The sequence below is a fragment of the Pygoscelis adeliae genome, unplaced genomic scaffold, assembly GCF_000699105.1.
Source record: "Pygoscelis adeliae isolate BGI_AS28 unplaced genomic scaffold, ASM69910v1 Scaffold410, whole genome shotgun sequence".
In the NCBI taxonomy this organism is placed as follows: Eukaryota; Metazoa; Chordata; class Aves; order Sphenisciformes; family Spheniscidae; genus Pygoscelis; species Pygoscelis adeliae.
In genome coordinates this window covers 2,964,258-2,982,680 of record NW_008823913.1, presented here as the reverse complement: position 1 = coordinate 2,982,680, position 18,423 = coordinate 2,964,258, and the positions used below count along the sequence as shown (strand labels likewise).

Genomic DNA, 18,423 nt, shown 5'->3' with positions numbered 1-18,423 from the left:
GCTGCGTGTGCTCCATGCACGGCCCCGGGGCCCTGGCTCCGGCCTCCCTCCTCTGCCCGGGGAGAGGTTTTTGAAGGTGATACATGAGGAGGGGAGAAGCGTATCGGGGCAGAACCCACGAAAGGCCGCGGGTCGTGGGCCGTTTTACGCAGGCGTTCGTTTGTTTTTAAAGCAAGGCATGCATTACTTTTGAGATGTGGATAAGACCTCTGCGCTGCTGGGGTCTGCCCGGCATAACGTAGCCGAAGATGCGGGGCGGGGATGGAGGAGGAAGTTCTGGCTCCATCGGGCATTCCTCAGATGTTTTCAAAACTGCAGCACCGAGCGTGGCCTACTGCTAGGAACCGGGGGATGCGGCAGGAGAAATGCGGAGCCACCGCCACGCAGAACGACGCATACCTGATTTGGCAACAGATGGGTCGAGTGCTTCACCCTTGCTTTTTTTTTTTTTTAAGGTCTTAAATTATTGTTCACATATGCGGGTTAGAGACTGCATGGTATCATGGGACTTAAGCTTGATTTGGTAGCGATTTAAAATAGTAACTTATCACTGTTTGCTATGCATTGCTAGTATGTACACAATTACAGTTAAGCTTTGTGGGCGTGAAGCAGAGCTGCCTATTTCCTGATGAGTGATCATGGCTAATATGTTTAGCTTTTTAATTAAAAAAAAGCCCCTGGTTTTCATGTTTACAGGTCTGTTTTACAGTATTTTTCTCTGATACAGTAACTCTGGGAAAATACTGTCAAAGGCTGCTTGCGTAGGAAGCACATAATCACTAAAACTGATCATTAACGTGAACGGTATCATTGTCTCCTTTGTGCTTTTTAAGTGACTGTATTCATTGAAATAGCAGTAAGAAAGGAAGTTGTCTAGAGTAATGTGTTAACGTTGAAAGAGAACTTTAAATAAAATACTTAGGATTAGAGCTCTAGATTCATGCATTGCTTTTTCTAGACCTTTTCCTTTTAAGAACAGCGCTCGTACATGGTTGGTCTCTCTTACTTGCTTAGTCCTTGCCTCCCTTTGCTGTGCATATGTGTGTTGTTAAGTCACAGAAACGTCACAAGTTTTGATGAACAGGAATGCATTCCTGGTAATAATCTATATGGTGTGTCATTGGTTCAAATACATTATCAAAATGAATTCTGTAAAACTTACTAACACTGAATACTAATTTAAAGACAAAGCAGTGGCATACACTTAGCTTGGTCTACCTGCAGGTGCTATAGCTGGGTTTTTTTGTTGTTGTTGCATTTGCTGTTAAATTCTATATTTGGTGGAAGTGATACAGTCATTTTCCTGAATAAGAGTAATGCAGAAATGTATTCAATTGTTAATGTGTAAAAGAGGATTCCTTCAATTGGTAACATCTGTTTCTAATGAGGAAAATTGAATCATCTGGGATTGTTGATACAGAGGGAGTGACACTTCTCCCTAGGAGCTTTTGGGAGGGGGTTTCCAACCAGAGGTGAGGGTGTGCTATGAACAAAGCATGACACAGAGAACAGGTTCTGCTGGATCTGCTGTTGTTTCGTAGAATTGGGCCAGTCATACAACTTTGATAGTGTAAGATACCAAAAAAAAAAAAAAGTTAAATGCTTTGTATTTGAATACCCCTATATCCAGTTTGGAATACAGTGAGGAAACTTTTAATTTTCACATAATTTCCTTGTTTGTATGCAAGACACTTGGAGAAGTTATAAATTTTATTGTTATTTATTTATGTGCCTCAGTACTTGACTCTGACATTTCTTTGTGGGTTTTTGTAGTTCTTTTTGTGAGAAACCACAAATATTGGTATTTTACTGAGGTATTATTGGTGTTTTTCTGTCTGCTTTAAGTCTGAAAATGTAACTTCAGAATGCTAATGTTGTTGAGCCCATTTCCAGCACTTGGAGACCTACTGAAGTCTTTAGCTTTCTGTGGTTCCTTATTAGGTTATTAAATACTTTTAAAAAAGTATCAGAGTTATATAATCTCAGATGGAAAGAAAGAGGCCTCATTTGATAAATCAGGAGGGCTATTCTGCTCGTAGAGATGGTTGTTAAGGTCACTCTAAAGTGATTATTTTAAAATGTTGTTTAATATCCTTATATGGAAACACTCTTTGTACATTTTTCATAGTGTTTTCTTTGTGCTAGTTCCTATTAAGAAGCTCCCAGTCTGCCTGTTCCTAACAGTTTACTTCTTGCATCCTGACAGGAACAAAGGAAATGACCCATTTTCCTTCCCCTCTTTTTCTCTCTCACTGGAATACTTTTCTTAGCAGAAGGCAGTAGGATGGCATGTTCCAGGCCTCTGTATTTGTAGAGGAGGCAACCGTAACTGAACTTAGTGTTAATCTGCTCCCTTCGATTGCCCAACAGCACGTTGTTTAGGATAGGAATTTGTTGGGATCCAAAATGAAACTTCGTTACATTATCCACTGTTCAAGAACTGATTTGAATGTTCCTATACTGTAGCATAGTGTCCCTTTTTTCTGCTAGACCTGCTAAATGGGGCCCACAGTTATTTACAAATGAAGTTTCACTGCTTTTTGCAAGTTAATGCAATTGTATCTTATCTATTCCTTTCTCTTTGAAATGTTTTGCAAGTGATGCTTTGCTCATCTCATAATAATTGAAATAGTCCTTTGAAAATCTAAAGAAAACAGAACAGCTATGGCTTGCTCTGTTTTGCCTTAGTTGTTTGGTTTTTCTTTTTTAATTTTGTTATGGAAAATTGATGAAAAATGAAACATTACAATTTCCAGATGTGGGACTATCCAGAGTGTTGTCAGACACTCAACTTCACATTATTTTAGTGTTTGACTCAGTTGTATGCAGACAGACTTAAGGATTTCAGCAGTTATTGATGCATAGTGTAGCCTGGTCCATTGACAAGTTATCACTTGTAAGCAATGCTGTAAGCACTGTGGTTATTTGGTGCTGTAAGAAGATGTAACATACGGTATTTTGCCAATTCTAAGGTTTTGATTTGTAATGATATGGTAAAGCTTCAGGAAGACAGCTCATGGTCATCTGGGGAAGTTCGTTGGTTGAATAATTTTCTAGGAAACCTCACGAGGGCGGTATTATGAATTGCAAAATGTGTTGAGGCTGAATAACTGAGGATTCATTTGAACCTCAGTGCCTTATTTAGATGTTGCGGAACAGCAGTTCTATATTCCCCCTCCCAGCTAACTTTTAGTTAGAATATTTCTATTCTAAAAAAATACAGTGGGAAATAACTAACTGGATGCTTGTTGTATGCAGACGTTTAAGCCTGTGGTGCCATCATGATGTGATCAGAGCAGCTGTCCTGCAGCTTTTTGGTCAGAGTAAAACACAGCAACTTTTTTGGGCAGAGTAAAACACAAGGTGAATGTGGTTTGCCTGTTAGGAAACAGGCTTTGTAAGTTATAATTGTGGGATGATTTAATGTAAATTTAGCTTTTTATGAGATGACAGACTAATTTTGAAGCCAGATGTGTCATAATCAGTTGACAACAATTTTGACTCTTCTGTTTTTTAATCAAGTAGCTTGGGTAATGCTACAATGGATGTGACTATATTGTCAGTTTAAAGCAGAAGTAATGAGAGAATTTGCCATACATATTTAAAGCTGAATTGTTCCCCCTTCTCACCTTTAACTATAGGCAGCTGCTCTGGGTGGCTTCTCCTCTGGCATTACTGTGAGAAATGGGCCAGAAGGTCTACCTACCTTAGCACTCAGGCAGTGACAATTTATGAACTTTTCTAAAGTCTTGAATTATGTTACTGATTTTATAGACAAGGTGACAACAGAGACTTCCAAACGCAGAAACAAGATGTGGACAGAGCAACGTATTCCTCAAAACAGCCTGGGAAACATCCCTTAAGAATGGTTTTGAAGAAACAGAGCTTATTTTTCTTTGACCAACATGCAAGGGCTCATTCCGGTCTCCAGCCAACCAATGTTACAGATCCTTAAAGACAGTCACAGCCTCACTGACAGATATTTTGAGGAATACCCAATTAGAGGCTGTCAGGAGATAATTAGGATCAGGACCTCCCTATTTTCCAGGCAATGGATGTATTAGGCTTTCATTTGCTAGCAAATGAACTGGGTATGGGGGAAAAGTAGTTGGAGGAGAGAAAAAAACCTTTACTTGCTTACAGGACGGCTGGTGTCTGCACCAGGATTTGAAATGCCTGTTTCGGGGCAAATGAAATGCCATGTGAGCTGAAGATGTTTTCTTTAAAACTTCAAGTTGCAGTTATGCTATCTTTGACTTTTCCTTTAGTCCAAAGCTTAGTACGTCTCTACTAGGATTTGACTGTCAAACTGCTGGTGTCAGAAACTGGACTGTATCCTGCTAGAACGACTCTGCTACCCAACAGGAAAGCATTTCTGTCTGAACACACAGGTGCCTGCATAGGTCACTTCCCCGCTTTCCCAGGCCAAGAGCTGCGTTGTCAACAAACCGAGCTGTGAAGTGCTCCTGCCACTTCTGTGTTTCCTGTCAGCGCTCTGTGGCTGCTCTAAATAAAAGGGCCTTGCTATTGCCGTGATAACTAATTTATAGCACAACTAACATCCTTGAGTAAAAAGATAAGGGCTTGCCAAAACCCAGCTGTTCTGGGTGTCTGAAACTGAAGAACAAATCTTTTTGATAGCCCCTCAGATCAGGGTGAATTTTCATGTCCAGCATGGGTTAGCCAAGTGCCAAGGTTCTGCAATGTTTGGTGTAGTGTTCACATTCAGCGATAGCACTTTGAAGTGGCTGAAAATAATGTTATAACCTTTACCTGGAAATCCCATAGGTGTCCTGTTCTCGGGAGATTTTTTGTATGTGGTCATAATTCTCAAATACCATTTTTTGGACAACAGTTAGATTAGATTCACCTATTTGTAAACCATCTTTAGGAAACATATAATTCATAAGTGGAAAGGGTAAAAACAGAAGGAAAAAGGACCTCCTCATGCTATTCTATATAGGGTGTTGGGAACAGAGAATATTTGAATTTCAGGTTTTATTAGCTAATTACAGAATTAGAGAACTTAAAAAAAATTACATCAGGAGTACCATGCATACTCAGCATTAGCTTTCAGTAGATATTTTTCCTTCTGTAAAGGCAGGATGGATGAAAGATCTTTAAGGATGCTGAATTTTAATATTTTGAGTTTTAAAGGAATCTTTCTGTTTTAAAACTTTTAAGTATTTATATGAAGTATTCTGGTTTTGATAATCCTGTGTAATTTCTTTTCTGGGAATAGCTTCACAGAAGCAGCCATTTTGATTATAGCTTGTTTATTCTGGTAATCTTTGAGTATGTGACATTTCGTTCTACTAGAATAAAATGTGAATATTACATGAAATTGATCAGTTCAGAATTCAAATGAATGTAATCTTCAAGTCAGCTGACATGCACTATGGATTTTATTTTCCAGTGTCTGAAACTTGGAGTGACGAAACATGACTCAGTCAGGTGAAAAAGTAAAGGTAAAGAGATGGCTGCATAGCCAAAACTTTGTTTAGAATCTATTCAACTTCTGAAAATACTTGTGGTTTTACTGAAGTGGTAAAATAGTGAATAAATGATACCTTATTGCTTCAGATGCGTTTCTTAAAAGGAACTGTTTAGTAGAAACAGCTTGCATGTGATTCTAGTAATAGGCTTTCAGATGTTTGCCAGACATTCAGTGTTTGCTTACACATTTAGAATGGTGCCTTTATCTAAGGAAATTTCATTTGACAAACTTTCATTTCTAATGTTTTTGCCCCTCTGGGTAGGTTTTAAAAAGATAGTTAGCAAATAACTAATCACATTTTAAGTGATTTCTCCTGTATCCCCCCTGCCCCACTGGAAGTACGGCATGGTATAAAAACTGTTCTCATCATAAACTCATCTGTGAAGCAAACATTTGGTTCCAGCTAGCTCATAGGTCCCTAAACCAAGTGGCTGCAGTTCTTGTTTAGGCTCCTATTAGGTTTTCAGTCAGATGATAACAGATGGTGAAGCAGACTGCCCTTTTTATAGCCCAGATCTCTCTGATAAGTTTTTCAGACACATTACTTTTTCCTGCTTTTGTGTTAGAAGTTAAACATTGCGAGGATAGGTGAACAGCTTAACAAGCAGAAGATCAATCTCTGTGTGATTGGTAATCTCTCCATTACTACACAATGTTCTTGTTTTTTGTACATGTGACTGTATGCATTATTTATTTTTATAGAAGATAGTAGCAGCAGATACCAAATTTGAACAGATTTTTGATCTCTAGCTTAAAATCTCTGGGATTTTTAGCTATGTTTACAGCTTGAGATTAGTTATAGTGTGTTCTTGCAAGCTTGCAGATTTGTTTTTTTTTTTATCCAAGGAGAGACTTTTGTTTATGTGTAGCCCAAGGTACTTATCAGATTTCTATTTATATCAGACTGCTTGGTAAATGGGCCTGTTTCAAGGTCTGCCTTGCTATAGCAGCAAAAAAATTGTTTCATTCTCTATTTGTCCATGTGCTTTATATACCTCTGGACTTTATTGTAGAGAAACAACTGAACTCTGTTTCAACTTTTTGGGGGAAGGGGATCTCATTTATACTCAACTTTTGTTCTCTTGTCAGTTTTCCGACTCGGCAGGCTATGTGGGATTCGCTAATCTGCCCAACCAGGTTCACAGGAAATCTGTGAAGAAGGGCTTTGAATTCACACTGATGGTGGTTGGTGAGTGACTTGTTTAAGTATTTTTGACTGTTATACAACAACAAAAAAAATTTCTTTCATATAGACATATATGTCTTCCTACTTAGCGATTGACTGTTATACAGAAGAAGCAGCTTTGAACCTCTATACACTCTCTAATTAAATCTCTTAGTATTTTGTCATGTTTGGTAGGAGGGAGTATTTGTAGTGATTAAACATGATGACTTTGAGCCAACAGGACATTCTTGTATTCCTGACTCATCATCAGATGGTAGGGATAGTTGCTTAATCTTTCTTTGATTCCCATTTCCCCAACTGAAGGCATGAACGCACACGGTGAATACCTTGCTGTTGAAATGGTGATGCTATTCTTGTGTTTTCTGCTGTTCTATACTGACTCACTCTGGTATTGTAACTAAACTTTTAATTTGCCTGTTCTGCGAATGAGCACCTGTAGGAGTCTTTGATGGAAAATCCTTTAGGCACAAAGCTGTTTTAAGTAACATGTTGAATTATACTTACATTGAATCAGTTTAATGTTATACAAGTGCAAAGGGAGTCCACAGTACTATCACCTTTTTGTAGTAGTTACCTTGGAATTACATGTTATTGAAAAATGAAAATGAGAAGAGATGCATAATGCTTCTTCCTTGTTCTCTGTGCTCTGTAGTACGTTTGGGATTACTTGGTGACAGAGCATTCAGCAATGTCTGTAAAATAAACAGGTAACCTGTGATAAGTGTAGAGTGTTTTATTTCATGTAGTTTGATAAATACAGATAATGTCTCCATCTCTCAGATAGGTTAGTAGCATCTAAAATAACATGGCCAATTGTTCTAAATGCTGACTCCTTTGATTCCTTGTGTTTGGAAAAAAGTGACTTTTTGAAATTCAGATTTAGTAATCGCATTTACAGGTTTAACTTTATTACTTTGATGTAGGACAAAATTTGTATGACCTGAAGTTCTAGAATTATGGAACTTCTCAGGTGAATTTTGAATAATTTTCTTATGATTTTCTGTTTCATAGGACATATGTAGCCTAACTATAAGGGTGCAAAGCTCAACGATTAGTTTGGGATTGCTTTATTCATTCTCTCTCCTAACAGTGTTCCAGGTTCAATTTCTAGCTTAGGAAAACCTTAAAGCTTTCAGAAATTTTCAACAAGAGAGTTACAGCTCCTGATTTTGTAAGTTTAAATGAAAAAAGCTTTTATTTCCCTGAAGTAACCTGACTATCTCTAGATCTATAGTCAAAGTGCTGTATGACCTTTCAGCTTTTATTATGAAATCTGTTACAGTAAACTTAGCATTTTCATGTAACGTTTATAAAAACACTAGAGGCTTTTTTTCCGGTGTTTTTAAAGTGCTTAGCTGAACCTTTGATGTTTTTATCTCAAAAACTAAGGTGGATCCTGATGAACAAATTATTTTTCCTCCATAACATGGGCTTGGGGAAAGAGGAGGTGCTTTAAAAAGCCTGGAGTAAAAGGTGTATATGCTTAATAACTTGAATTATTTTGTTTGTAGGTGAGTCTGGCTTGGGAAAATCCACTTTAATTAACAGTCTGTTCCTGACTGATCTTTATCCAGAGCGTTATATTCCTGGAGCTGCAGGTAAATGTGGCTTTGCAGTTCCTCCAGCACATACCCTATGAAATTTCATGTTCTTTCAGTTAACATTGTTTCATTCTCATGATAACTTCAGCCATGAGACCCTTTCTTCATGCTGTCTAGATGTATTTTAATCCTCCAAATTATGTTTTTTTTTGAGCTGTCATTTTCTCATTTATGTTTCTTTTCAAAGACTCAGCTTTTGATGTTTCTTCATCAATTGTTACTAAAAAAATCAACCCCCCAAACCTTTTAGGTGTCAATATACCTCAACGTAGTTTTGCTCTAATTCCCATTTACTCTGTTGTTTTTTGCCTGTGATGCCTTAAATCCTGGTTAGAGGTGTAAATACCTTTGGACAAAGAATCTAGCATGCTTCTGAGTATTGTAATTTTATTTTTGCATGTTGTCATGAGTAAATCCCCTTTTTTAGCTCATTGCTTCTTGTTTATTTACAAAAATGTGGCGTTAAATTTTGACTAGCTAGCCTTTTTATTTTTCTTTAAAATATTTTATGTCATGTAGATTACAATACACTTCAGATTGCATTTCCTCCTCTGTTGCTCTCTCTTGCAGGGGTTTCTGCGGCACTTGATAGGCATAATAACAATCAAAATGTTCCTTTATTTTAGAGAAAATAGAGAGAACAGTTCAAATCGAAGCTTCTACAGTTGAGATAGAGGAGCGAGGGGTGAAACTGCGTTTAACAGTAGTTGACACACCAGGATATGGAGATGCCATTAACAGCCAGGACTGGTATGTGTGTAAATACTGCTTTGCTTGATAGAGTTTGTATCTTACACAAATGCTACTCTAGTGTGTCTGTCTCTCTGAACTTAAGTGAATCAGCTGGTGGTCTTCGGATAACTTTGATGTACTAAGAGGAAGCAACAGGTTCGTTATTCTTAAACGTTAATGGAGTGTAATCTTGAATTCATGGTAGAGGGTCTTTTCTGAGTTCTTGCAGTTAACACAGTTTTCTAAGCACTTCTGCATTCTGGGTGCTCATCTTCATATCATTAGTGACATGATCATTTAGTTTGTGTGAGCTTTCAAATCAAGTTTCTCTTACAATTTTTGTTGCCTGAAATACACATGTCTAGTAAAACTGTATTACTTTGTACAACTTCCTGTTTCAATTTTCTAACCACTTTTTTATGTTTTTAAAAGGTTTAGTTAGTGTTCTCTAGGCTGTCTATCATTCTCCCTCAAAATTAATGGCCTTTCCTCCAGTAAGGTTCTCTGTGACAACTACAGTCAACTTGTTGTCTCCATAGCTGCTCTGATAGGGCAGAATTCTGGTGAAGGGGAATTTTTTGTTTGTATTTCTGTGTCTGTGGCCCATCCAGTTTCCATGTTTTTAAGACAGTACTTTTCATTGCCTTTATATGTACTACTAGCAATTTTGATAGAACTGCATTTTTTAATGATGGAGTTACTGCTTAGCTCTCTGGCCTAAATATCGCTGATAATCTCTAATGGCTGAACTAATCGTCTGCAGATACACTGAACAACATACATAATTGCTCTAGCATAAAGATCATGAAGAAAGAAAATGGTAAAATAGCTATGAAGGAACTGGGCAGTTTGTAACAAAATCAGAATTAATAAGTTTGTTCATAAATGTAATTTCCAAATCATCATTGTCATGCACTTTTCTTTAACTGTGGAAAGCTGATCTTGTGATAATGTTTTTCAAATAAAGATAAGATATATTTATGTGCTTACTAGGATGCCTGAATTATTCCAGTGCAACTAGAAGCTTTGAATTTCCACATGGTTGTCTTTTAAGAAGTGCTAACAATATTTGTTTTGCTTAGCCATTAATTTTTGTTGATGCTCTTTGGTGGTGGTGGTCATTCTAAGGCAAACGAAGTGTCACTGTGCAGAGAAAGGGGGCATAAAGCTAATACTGGTTGATCTGAGTTCTTCAGTATAAGTTAAAGATCAGGAAGGAGGCAAGTAGGTGATAAAATAAACGTCTGTAATCCTAATAGAATGTTTTGTAATCTTTTCTTGGCAGAATGCTGTGTTATCTGGAGCATTCTGAAGAACTTTGTTATCAGACGTGGTTTTTCTTTTCTTTCTACGGTACACTGTAGAAACACAGCAAAAATGAAGGCAGTGAAGTTATAATATACTAAATGAAAGTTTGAAAGTGAAGCTGTAGTGGGGTTTTTTATTTTCTTCCCACTTTTCCTACTTTAAGTTGGAAAAAATTGAGCTTTTAGAATACACTAAGGCATCTTTCTGGATTGCAGTGTGGTCTTGCTTATTTTGTGCACTGTTGACTAGAGCTTCCTTCCGCTGGAGCTAAAAGCTCTGCAGCCCGTGTATTGTGTTATACAGAGCTCTTCCTGTTGATTGTGTTCTAATGCCCTTTGTTTGTTCTGCTAAGATGTTTCTTAGAGACCTACGTGTTCAGATTTTTCCCCTTTCTTTTTGGAGGCTTGCTAAATAGAGTCATTCCATGATGATTCAGATCCAGTAGAACAATTTACTGGTTTATACTTCATTTTCTGTGACAAATCTTAAACATCAAAATACATTACGGGAACAAATAGTACTTACATAGTACAAAATAAAAAGATGCAATTAATTTTAATTGTTTCTCTCTAGTCCCATTTTCTTATGTCACATGAAAAGACTTTGAGCCATGATGAGTGTCATTTTGACAGTCTCTTAGTCTTTGCAGGATAACATAGGGACTTGGATGGATAAACTCTTTGTTTCAAGCTGTAGTCAAGACTAACCCACTGCAACTACCTTCCTTCCTCGTTAGTTCAGAGGAAGCAGCAAGTTCTTGTTCTTGAACTTATGTTTGTGTTCAGGAGCATTTACTGCAATTATGGTTAACCGGTAGATGGTGCTGATCTCGATCCAAGTTCTATAAAGCACTTCCTGGGAAAGCTGCAATTTGTGCAGGCTACCTGTTTTTCAGGGTGATGAATTTTATTAAGTAACTAAGTAAATAACTAAGGTTATTTTTGAACAGAGGTAAATCAAACTGGCACAATGTCCCTAGGAGGCAGCAATCGCTGATCCTGTTTCAAATACCTTTCTCCTGAGTAGGTTTCCTAACGGCTTTTGGTTTCTGTCTTTGCATTGATAAAAGGGCTTAATTTTAGAGCTTGACTTTCAAGGATGGAACTGGGGTCAATTTTTATGTATTTTCCATCACAGAAGTGCTAGTAAGAATTATGTATTGTCAGGCGTTTGTCCAGGGGGGTCTTCTGGATTGGAAGAAGAATAATGTTGGATTGGGAAATGAGTTGTTACAGATTTAGTACAACACATTATCTGAAATAGGTTATTTTTTGTTTTCCAAATGCTATTGTACTTAAAACAGCCTGTAAGAAAAGGTAGATGCTAACCACAGTTAACCATAGTGATAATTTTTTTAGATTCTGTGTGAAGCTTTAGTGCTAGCTGGAGTTCTGTATTCTAGAATCAGACTACACCTAGGAATGCTATTGGCATCAGTTCAGGCGTGTGTTTGGAGAATAGCAAAATTCTTTATGGTGGGAGGTTTGAAGCATAGAATGGCTCTTCCATACATAAAGACATTTGGATCGTGAGAGAAGCATGTCCTTAAAGTAACATCTTTCATCAGACAGAAGAGAGAGGATCTAAGGAGGGGAGGAAAAAAATACTGCCTCATGCACAGATTTGGTATGAAATCTGGTCTCAAAAGGATAGTTGACAAAAACAGTTTACAGATTAACTTGTTAGATGTTGCTGATCATATGCCTCGTTTCATCTTGGTTGCAGTGTCGCAGCTTATTCTTTGATAACTGCTTTCTGGCTGCTGCTAACTTTCTTTTTTTACTGGCTTATGTTAAGATGTATATTGTGGGTTTTGGCAGCTTGGTAATACTGTTCATTTTCCCCCAATAGGCTTAAATGCAGCGCTTGTGTTGTTTGCTGTTACAATACAGGATGTGCTATCTCCTAAGTAATGATAGCACAGTGGTATAAGCCAGGTGTTTCCCGGAAGCCAGGAGGTACAGGACACTAAACCATATTTATAGGGAAAATTACAGCTGTTAGAGCTAGAAAACTGCACGTAAACTAATTACATTGCCAGAGAAATGTGTGATAGTTGCTTTCCCATTGTTTGTGCTTGGTTTCTGTCCTAATATTTGTATGTCTTTAGTCTTGTTACCTTTCACCAGCTAAGAGGAGAGTATCTAAGATCAACAGGAACATAAACCATGTTGTCCTTTTTCAACACATTTAGGTATTAAGATGCTAGTTCTTAAAGACTTGAGCAGCACTAAGGTCAAAACCCAATAAATTCCATGTTTTGCTGTGTCGTCTTCTGTAGTACGACTTAGAATGGTGCAGATCTTGCAAAGATATAAATGTGTGTATATATATTCTACTATGGATTTATTCCTCCTAGATCCAAAAGCTTACTCAATTTTGGAAAATCAAATTCCCTCTAGGATCTCTTCCATCACTCTTGTTACTTTGTTTCATTATCTTCATTACAGCCATGCAGCCCAGGGTTGAACTTTGCTGCCTGTCACAGTATTTGCCATCATTCTATGTGTTCATTTTCCAGATTACTAATTCTTTTTTTTGTGTTCTCTTGGCTGTTTCCTCTCTCTAGTCAAATTTGCACTTTCTCAATAACAGAAATACTATTTTTCAAGTTAAGCTTTCTGCTCATTTTTTCCCCAAGTAGTTTAAGATATGTTCATGACACACAATCATCTGCCTAATCTCATCTTCATCGGTGTGTTCATTTCCCTTCCCCTACAGTACTTTAATATAAAGTGTCCTTTTATATTAATGTTGTTTGCAGGTGTCTACGTGCTCTGGAATATCTTAACACAATGCATTACTAAGATCACCGTTTTTTCTTTTCTCTCTCTAGTCACTGTTCTTTGTATCTGATTAATCTATATGATCAAATTTTGTGTTCCTTTACTTCTTTGCAGGGCATATTTTAAATTGCCTTGAACTAAGTAAGAATTATTTTTCTTTGCCAACAGAACAGGATTCTGTAAGGTAACAAAAATAGCTTAATAAATCATGTGATGCTGTAGTGCATGACTTGCAAATGTATTTGTACTTAATTCAAACAGACTAGAATACCAGAATTTTCATAGGTAACTATAGAAACCTAGCTCTAGGGTCAGGGTTGTAAATCAAGAGTATATCCAGGATATGTCACTTGTCAGCTGGTTTAAAAACAAATCCTCGTGCCCTGCCCCCAGAAAAAAAGCAGAAAAATCCTCAATCTTCTGTTCCTGTCTGTGTTGTCTCAGCACTAAGTGCTTTTTTTCTGAGCTTGCACTTGAACTTTTTATCCAGTGGACAGAGTAACACTTGAAAGTAGCTCTAGGCATAAATAGACACTTGGTGGTTGCTATGAAAATATCTTTTTGCATTATCAAAATACTTCGCAGTAGTAGATACAATGCTAGGAAGTTGAATTTTTGTAACAGAAATGTTCTTAATAAAAGTGTGATTCTCCTCCTGTTCTTATCTTTTCATAATTCTTTTTTTATTATTTTAAAGCTGATCTAAGATGCCTCTCTTTCTTCCCACCCCCCCATACCACAGCTTCAAAACAATTATCCAGTACATTGACAACCAGTTTGAAAGATACCTTCATGACGAAAGCGGTCTAAACAGGCGCCACATTATAGACAACAGAGTCCATTGCTGTTTTTACTTCATCTCTCCCTTTGGGCATGGGTAAGAAAAAGCTCTTGAGCTCTTGTATTTTAGGGCGTTGTATTGTGTTCATAAGTCTGTTCATTACTTGAACTGGAAACTTAACTTGAATGTTAATTGAGTTACTTCCTACACTGTCAGTTAGCCAGTGCAATTAAAATGCTCTTTGGGGATTAATGCTCTCCTCTGCTTTGTCCCCTTTTTGGCATTTAATAATTGTTTTGAAGCAGTCAGTATTACGTTGTTTATCACCCAGAAACATAAGAGCTTATAATATCCAATTTATCTTATAGTGACAATTTTAATTGCAGTTCAACCTTTACACAATCAAGCTGATAAGCAAGTGCTTGGACTTAATTTATTCTGGAAATAATATTTATGTAGATACTTGAAATAATTTTTAATGCATTTGGTCTGTTAAAAATAAACAAAAAAACCCACCCCTTTTTTTTTTCTCTCCTTTTATTTTCCACTTGTTGGCAGGCTGAAACCATTAGATGTAGAATTCATGAAAGCTCTTCATGGAAAAGTCAACATTGTCCCTGTGATTGCCAAGGCTGACACACTGACGCTGAAGGAGAGGGAAAGGCTGAAGAGAAGAGTAGGTCTAACACTTGATCATGAGAACAATGCAACCCATATAATGTTAAAGCCAGATGTAAAGTAAATTCAAACTGAAGAGGGGTGAACGATATTGGCCAAGGACCTAATCTTTAGGAAGTGTGAGGTGGGAAATCTTCACTGAAGTCTGATGTGGTTTACCAGTTACACTTGCTGAGAATCTGGCCATTCTGGGCTTCATCTATCTTAGCAAGCAGTGCAGTCCAATAGAGCAGGTTTTGAGCAAAACAGTTTAATGAGGGCTCAAATCATCCTGAAGTGCGTGTAGTGTAGATGTTTCAGACTAGCTCTCATTTAGTCCAGTGGACTGAATGCCCCTTAGTGCTGGGAGTGCATTAGATATGTTCTGAGAGTGTATCTTTAGGTTGAGTTTCATCCAAAAGAAACTTGGTTTGTGTAGTCTAACTGTGCTGTGTGGTTTGTAGCAAAATGTGGTTAAGTCGGGGTAATTGGAAACTTTAAATAAATGCACCCATGATACAAACTAAAACCCATGATACAAACTAAAACACTAACATAGAGACAGGACAGTTGGGCTAATATATTAACAGGATGCTCTTTGTAGCTCCATTGTTATGGAAAAATGTATGTTGTCTTGTTTATGTGTTTTCCTACTAGGTTATCTGTTCATGTGAAATACCAGGACATACTCAGGACTGCATTGGAGAAGGGCTTTCCAGACAGTGGTACTAAAGTAAATCTTTTTGCGTTGGAAGATTTACTTGCTGTCTTGATTTTTTTTTTTTTTTTTTTGCCAAACCTTTCCAAGACAGGCCAGCCTCTGCCAAATATGACACTGTAGTGAATTCTACAGGAATAATGTACATATTTGTGGTTGTACAAGTCTTTAACTATAAATCTAATTTTCATTTAATCTCATCATAGAATAATCTGGCCAATGAATGTAAAGATTTAATCTTTCCTGGTTTATCCTCTTTGATTCAGAATGACTTCATGCACTTTCTTAAAGAAAGAAATGGGTAGGTGGTGAGATTGTATTATGTTGAGAGGTGGTTCAGTAAAATTTATTGAGATCACAAGCTTTTTTTCAGGTTCTGTTGACTCAAAACCAGTACATTCAGTTGTAAAGTCTAACAGATTTGAACCCTACAAAGCCTATGAATTTTTAAGTTAATAACTTATGCCTTGAGTAGTGTAGTGGTAATTAGTACTTCTAAAATGCAGTCTATACTTTGCACCAGAGTATGCAAACTTTTTTTCATGGTAAGATTATATCTTAAATCTTTTATATCTTAATATAATTTTATACTACCACTTCTTGATTTTCGTGGAGGGCACGACGGATGTTTTGATTGTGATCCTCTCGCTTCCAGTAATGCTTTAGAATGGTTATTGAATCTTTATTCCAAGGGCTTTTGTGTGGGGGTATTTTTCTGTTTTCTTGAAGAGGGAGTACAGCTTTATTTAACTGGGAAAATAGTATAGTTAAAACCATGCTTACAAAACAGCATGTTAGCTGAACTCAATCTAAATTCAGAGGATTAGTTTAGGAGTTTTTTGGGTGGACCAGTGCCACAATCAAAGGTGTGACCATGGTTTGTGTAGGCATGTAAGCAACTCCAATTTGGCAAGCGAGGTACTGCTGGCATTGCTGTTGTGTTTGTATAAAGCTCAGTGATGTAGGAAGACTTGCCCAAGAAATGGAACAAATCCTCTGTATTTGAGGAAGTTTAAAAGGGACAGTTGTGACTGTATGAACCTTGTCTGCAATGTAGACAAACATTCACTGAAAGGGGGAGAGGTATTTATACAAAAGTATAAACAAGACCAGCTTTATGATGAACTAGGTGAAAGGGGGGAGGAAAAAAAAAAGGATCATTCACTGAGTTGAAAAGGATCTCTAGATCTTGCTGGGAGAAATTCTGTCCAGGCTCTTGAGCTTTTGTTTTGTTCCTCCACAAATGCTATGAGGAGATGACAGGTACTGTGGGCAAATTGAAAGAACTCTTAGGGAAATAACAAAGCAGAGATGTGGCTGCTTATGCTGGTTTTACCTCTTCTCTTTTTCCGTGGCTGTACTGACTAGGTGAAAGATTTTTATCTGATAGTAATATTGTTTGTGGAGCTGCTACTTTTTATAAAAAAAACTGTATTTGATCTTTCAGCAGTATACTTCAGGCTCAGTTTTCATAGATGCTTATTTTTTGGTTCAGCATTTGGTAGCAGAATGATGTTGAATGTTTTGAAGCAGGCATTTAAGTGGAACGTTAGTTATTTGACAATATAATTCACTGGGAATCTGAATGTTCTGCTTTGTCAGTTCAAATACATAAAATAAACTGATATAAAATAGGTTCTAGCTATAGTCATCTTTCACAAAAGCAGTTCTTAGGTGAAATGAAGAGGAACATACTCTTACCATGTTTCAATACTTGCTGTAATTGTTTTGGGGCTCGCTCTTCTGTGCTCCTTTTATCTGCTGCTTGGTGACCTCTCTTAGGGTCAAGCATAGCATAGTGCACGTGCTGTTTGACATTGGCTTCTGTGTATTGGTAACACTGGATTTTAGCTGAAACATGGCAATAGCGCAAGCAAACATGTTTCCCAATGTGAATTTGGAATTGCGTATTTTTCAGTACTGTTCTGTAAGTGATGTTAGATTGAGGGTTTATGATGTACATTTATTGTGGAAGATGGAGATGAATCCCAGTTTACATATCCTGTGATGAACAGATTAATTTAAAGGCAACCTCTCTTGACCATATTCAGCACTAATCCATGTCTAGTTCTTTCTAGTTTGAGCAAAGTTACTTTGAAATAACTAGTCTTGTCTTGACTTACATATATGGACACCACATTTATGCATTGGCTAAATGTAACGAGATGAATGGCGCTTATGCTGTAGTCTGAGGGAGTGGTTAGGAAACAGGTAAACAAGTCTTCATTATTTTTGTACTGCTGGCAAAGGTCACTTTACAAACTGAGTTTATACTAAGTCAAATGTATGATGTGGTTCCAAAGCTTTGAAAGTCTGGCTACTGTATATTGTTCTAACTCAAAGCATCTTGGCTAACAGAATCTCTAATCAAGAATAAGAATCAAAATCCTCCTTTGCTGACGCAGCTTGAAGTCTTTTTTTTTTTTTTTTTTTTTTTTTTTTTTTTTTTTTTTTTTTTTTTTTTTTTTTTTTTTTTTTTTTTTTTTTTTTTTTTTTTTTTTTTTTTTTTTTTTTTTTTTTTTTTTTTTTTTTTTTTTTTTTTTTTTTTTTTTTTTTTTTTTTTTTTTTTTTTTTTTTTTTTTTTTTTTTTTTTTTTTTTTTTTTTTTTTTTTTTTTTTTTTTTTTTTTTTTTTTTTTTTTTTTTTTTTTTTTTTTTTTTTTTTTTTTTTTTTTTTTTTTTTTTTTTTTTTTTTTTTTTTTTTTTTTTTTTTTTTTTTTTTTTTTTTTTTTTTTTTTTTTTTTTTTTTTTTTTTTTTTTTTTTTTTTTTTTTTTTTTTTTTTTTTTTTTTTTTTTTTTTTTTTTTTTTTTTTTTTTTTTTTTTTTTTTTTTTTTTTTTTTTTTTTTTTTTTTTTTTTTTTTTTTTTTTTTTTTTTTTTTTTTTTTTTTTTTTTTTTTTTTTTTTTTTTTTTTTTTTTTTTTTTTTTTTTTTTTTTTTTTTTTTTTTTTTTTTTTTTTTTTTTTTTTTTTTTTTTTTTTTTTTTTTTTTTTTTTTTTTTTTTTTTTTTTTTTTTTTTTTTTTTTTTTTTTTTTTTTTTTTTTTTTTTTTTTTTAGATGTTTCTGCCATTTGGCCATCAATCTAAAGTAAAATGTTTTTGTTTTGCCGCTTTGGACTAAGCGGCAAGATCAGTTTGTGGTGCTTGCAAAGGAAACCCAGC

The 18,423-nt window shown here is 36.0% G+C and overlaps 1 protein-coding gene across 2 annotated transcripts in view; it reads left to right on the top strand.

Moving 5' to 3' along the window:
• The first annotated feature begins 402 nt into the window (after positions 1–402).
• The window catches only part of LOC103912321 (septin-2), a 40,299-nt gene continuing 22,278 nt past the window's right edge, over positions 403–18,423 (top strand). For both annotated transcript variants that reach the window (XM_009318580.1, XM_009318573.1), the window contains exons 1-7: positions 403–423; positions 5,417–5,468; positions 6,587–6,686; positions 8,195–8,281; positions 8,911–9,034; positions 13,853–13,987; positions 14,450–14,567. In XM_009318580.1, coding sequence (XP_009316855.1) covers positions 5,442–5,468; positions 6,587–6,686; positions 8,195–8,281; positions 8,911–9,034; positions 13,853–13,987; positions 14,450–14,567 — 591 coding nt within the window. In that variant the 5' untranslated portion in view covers positions 403–423; positions 5,417–5,441. The remainder of the gene's footprint in view (positions 424–5,416; positions 5,469–6,586; positions 6,687–8,194; positions 8,282–8,910; positions 9,035–13,852; positions 13,988–14,449; positions 14,568–18,423) is intronic.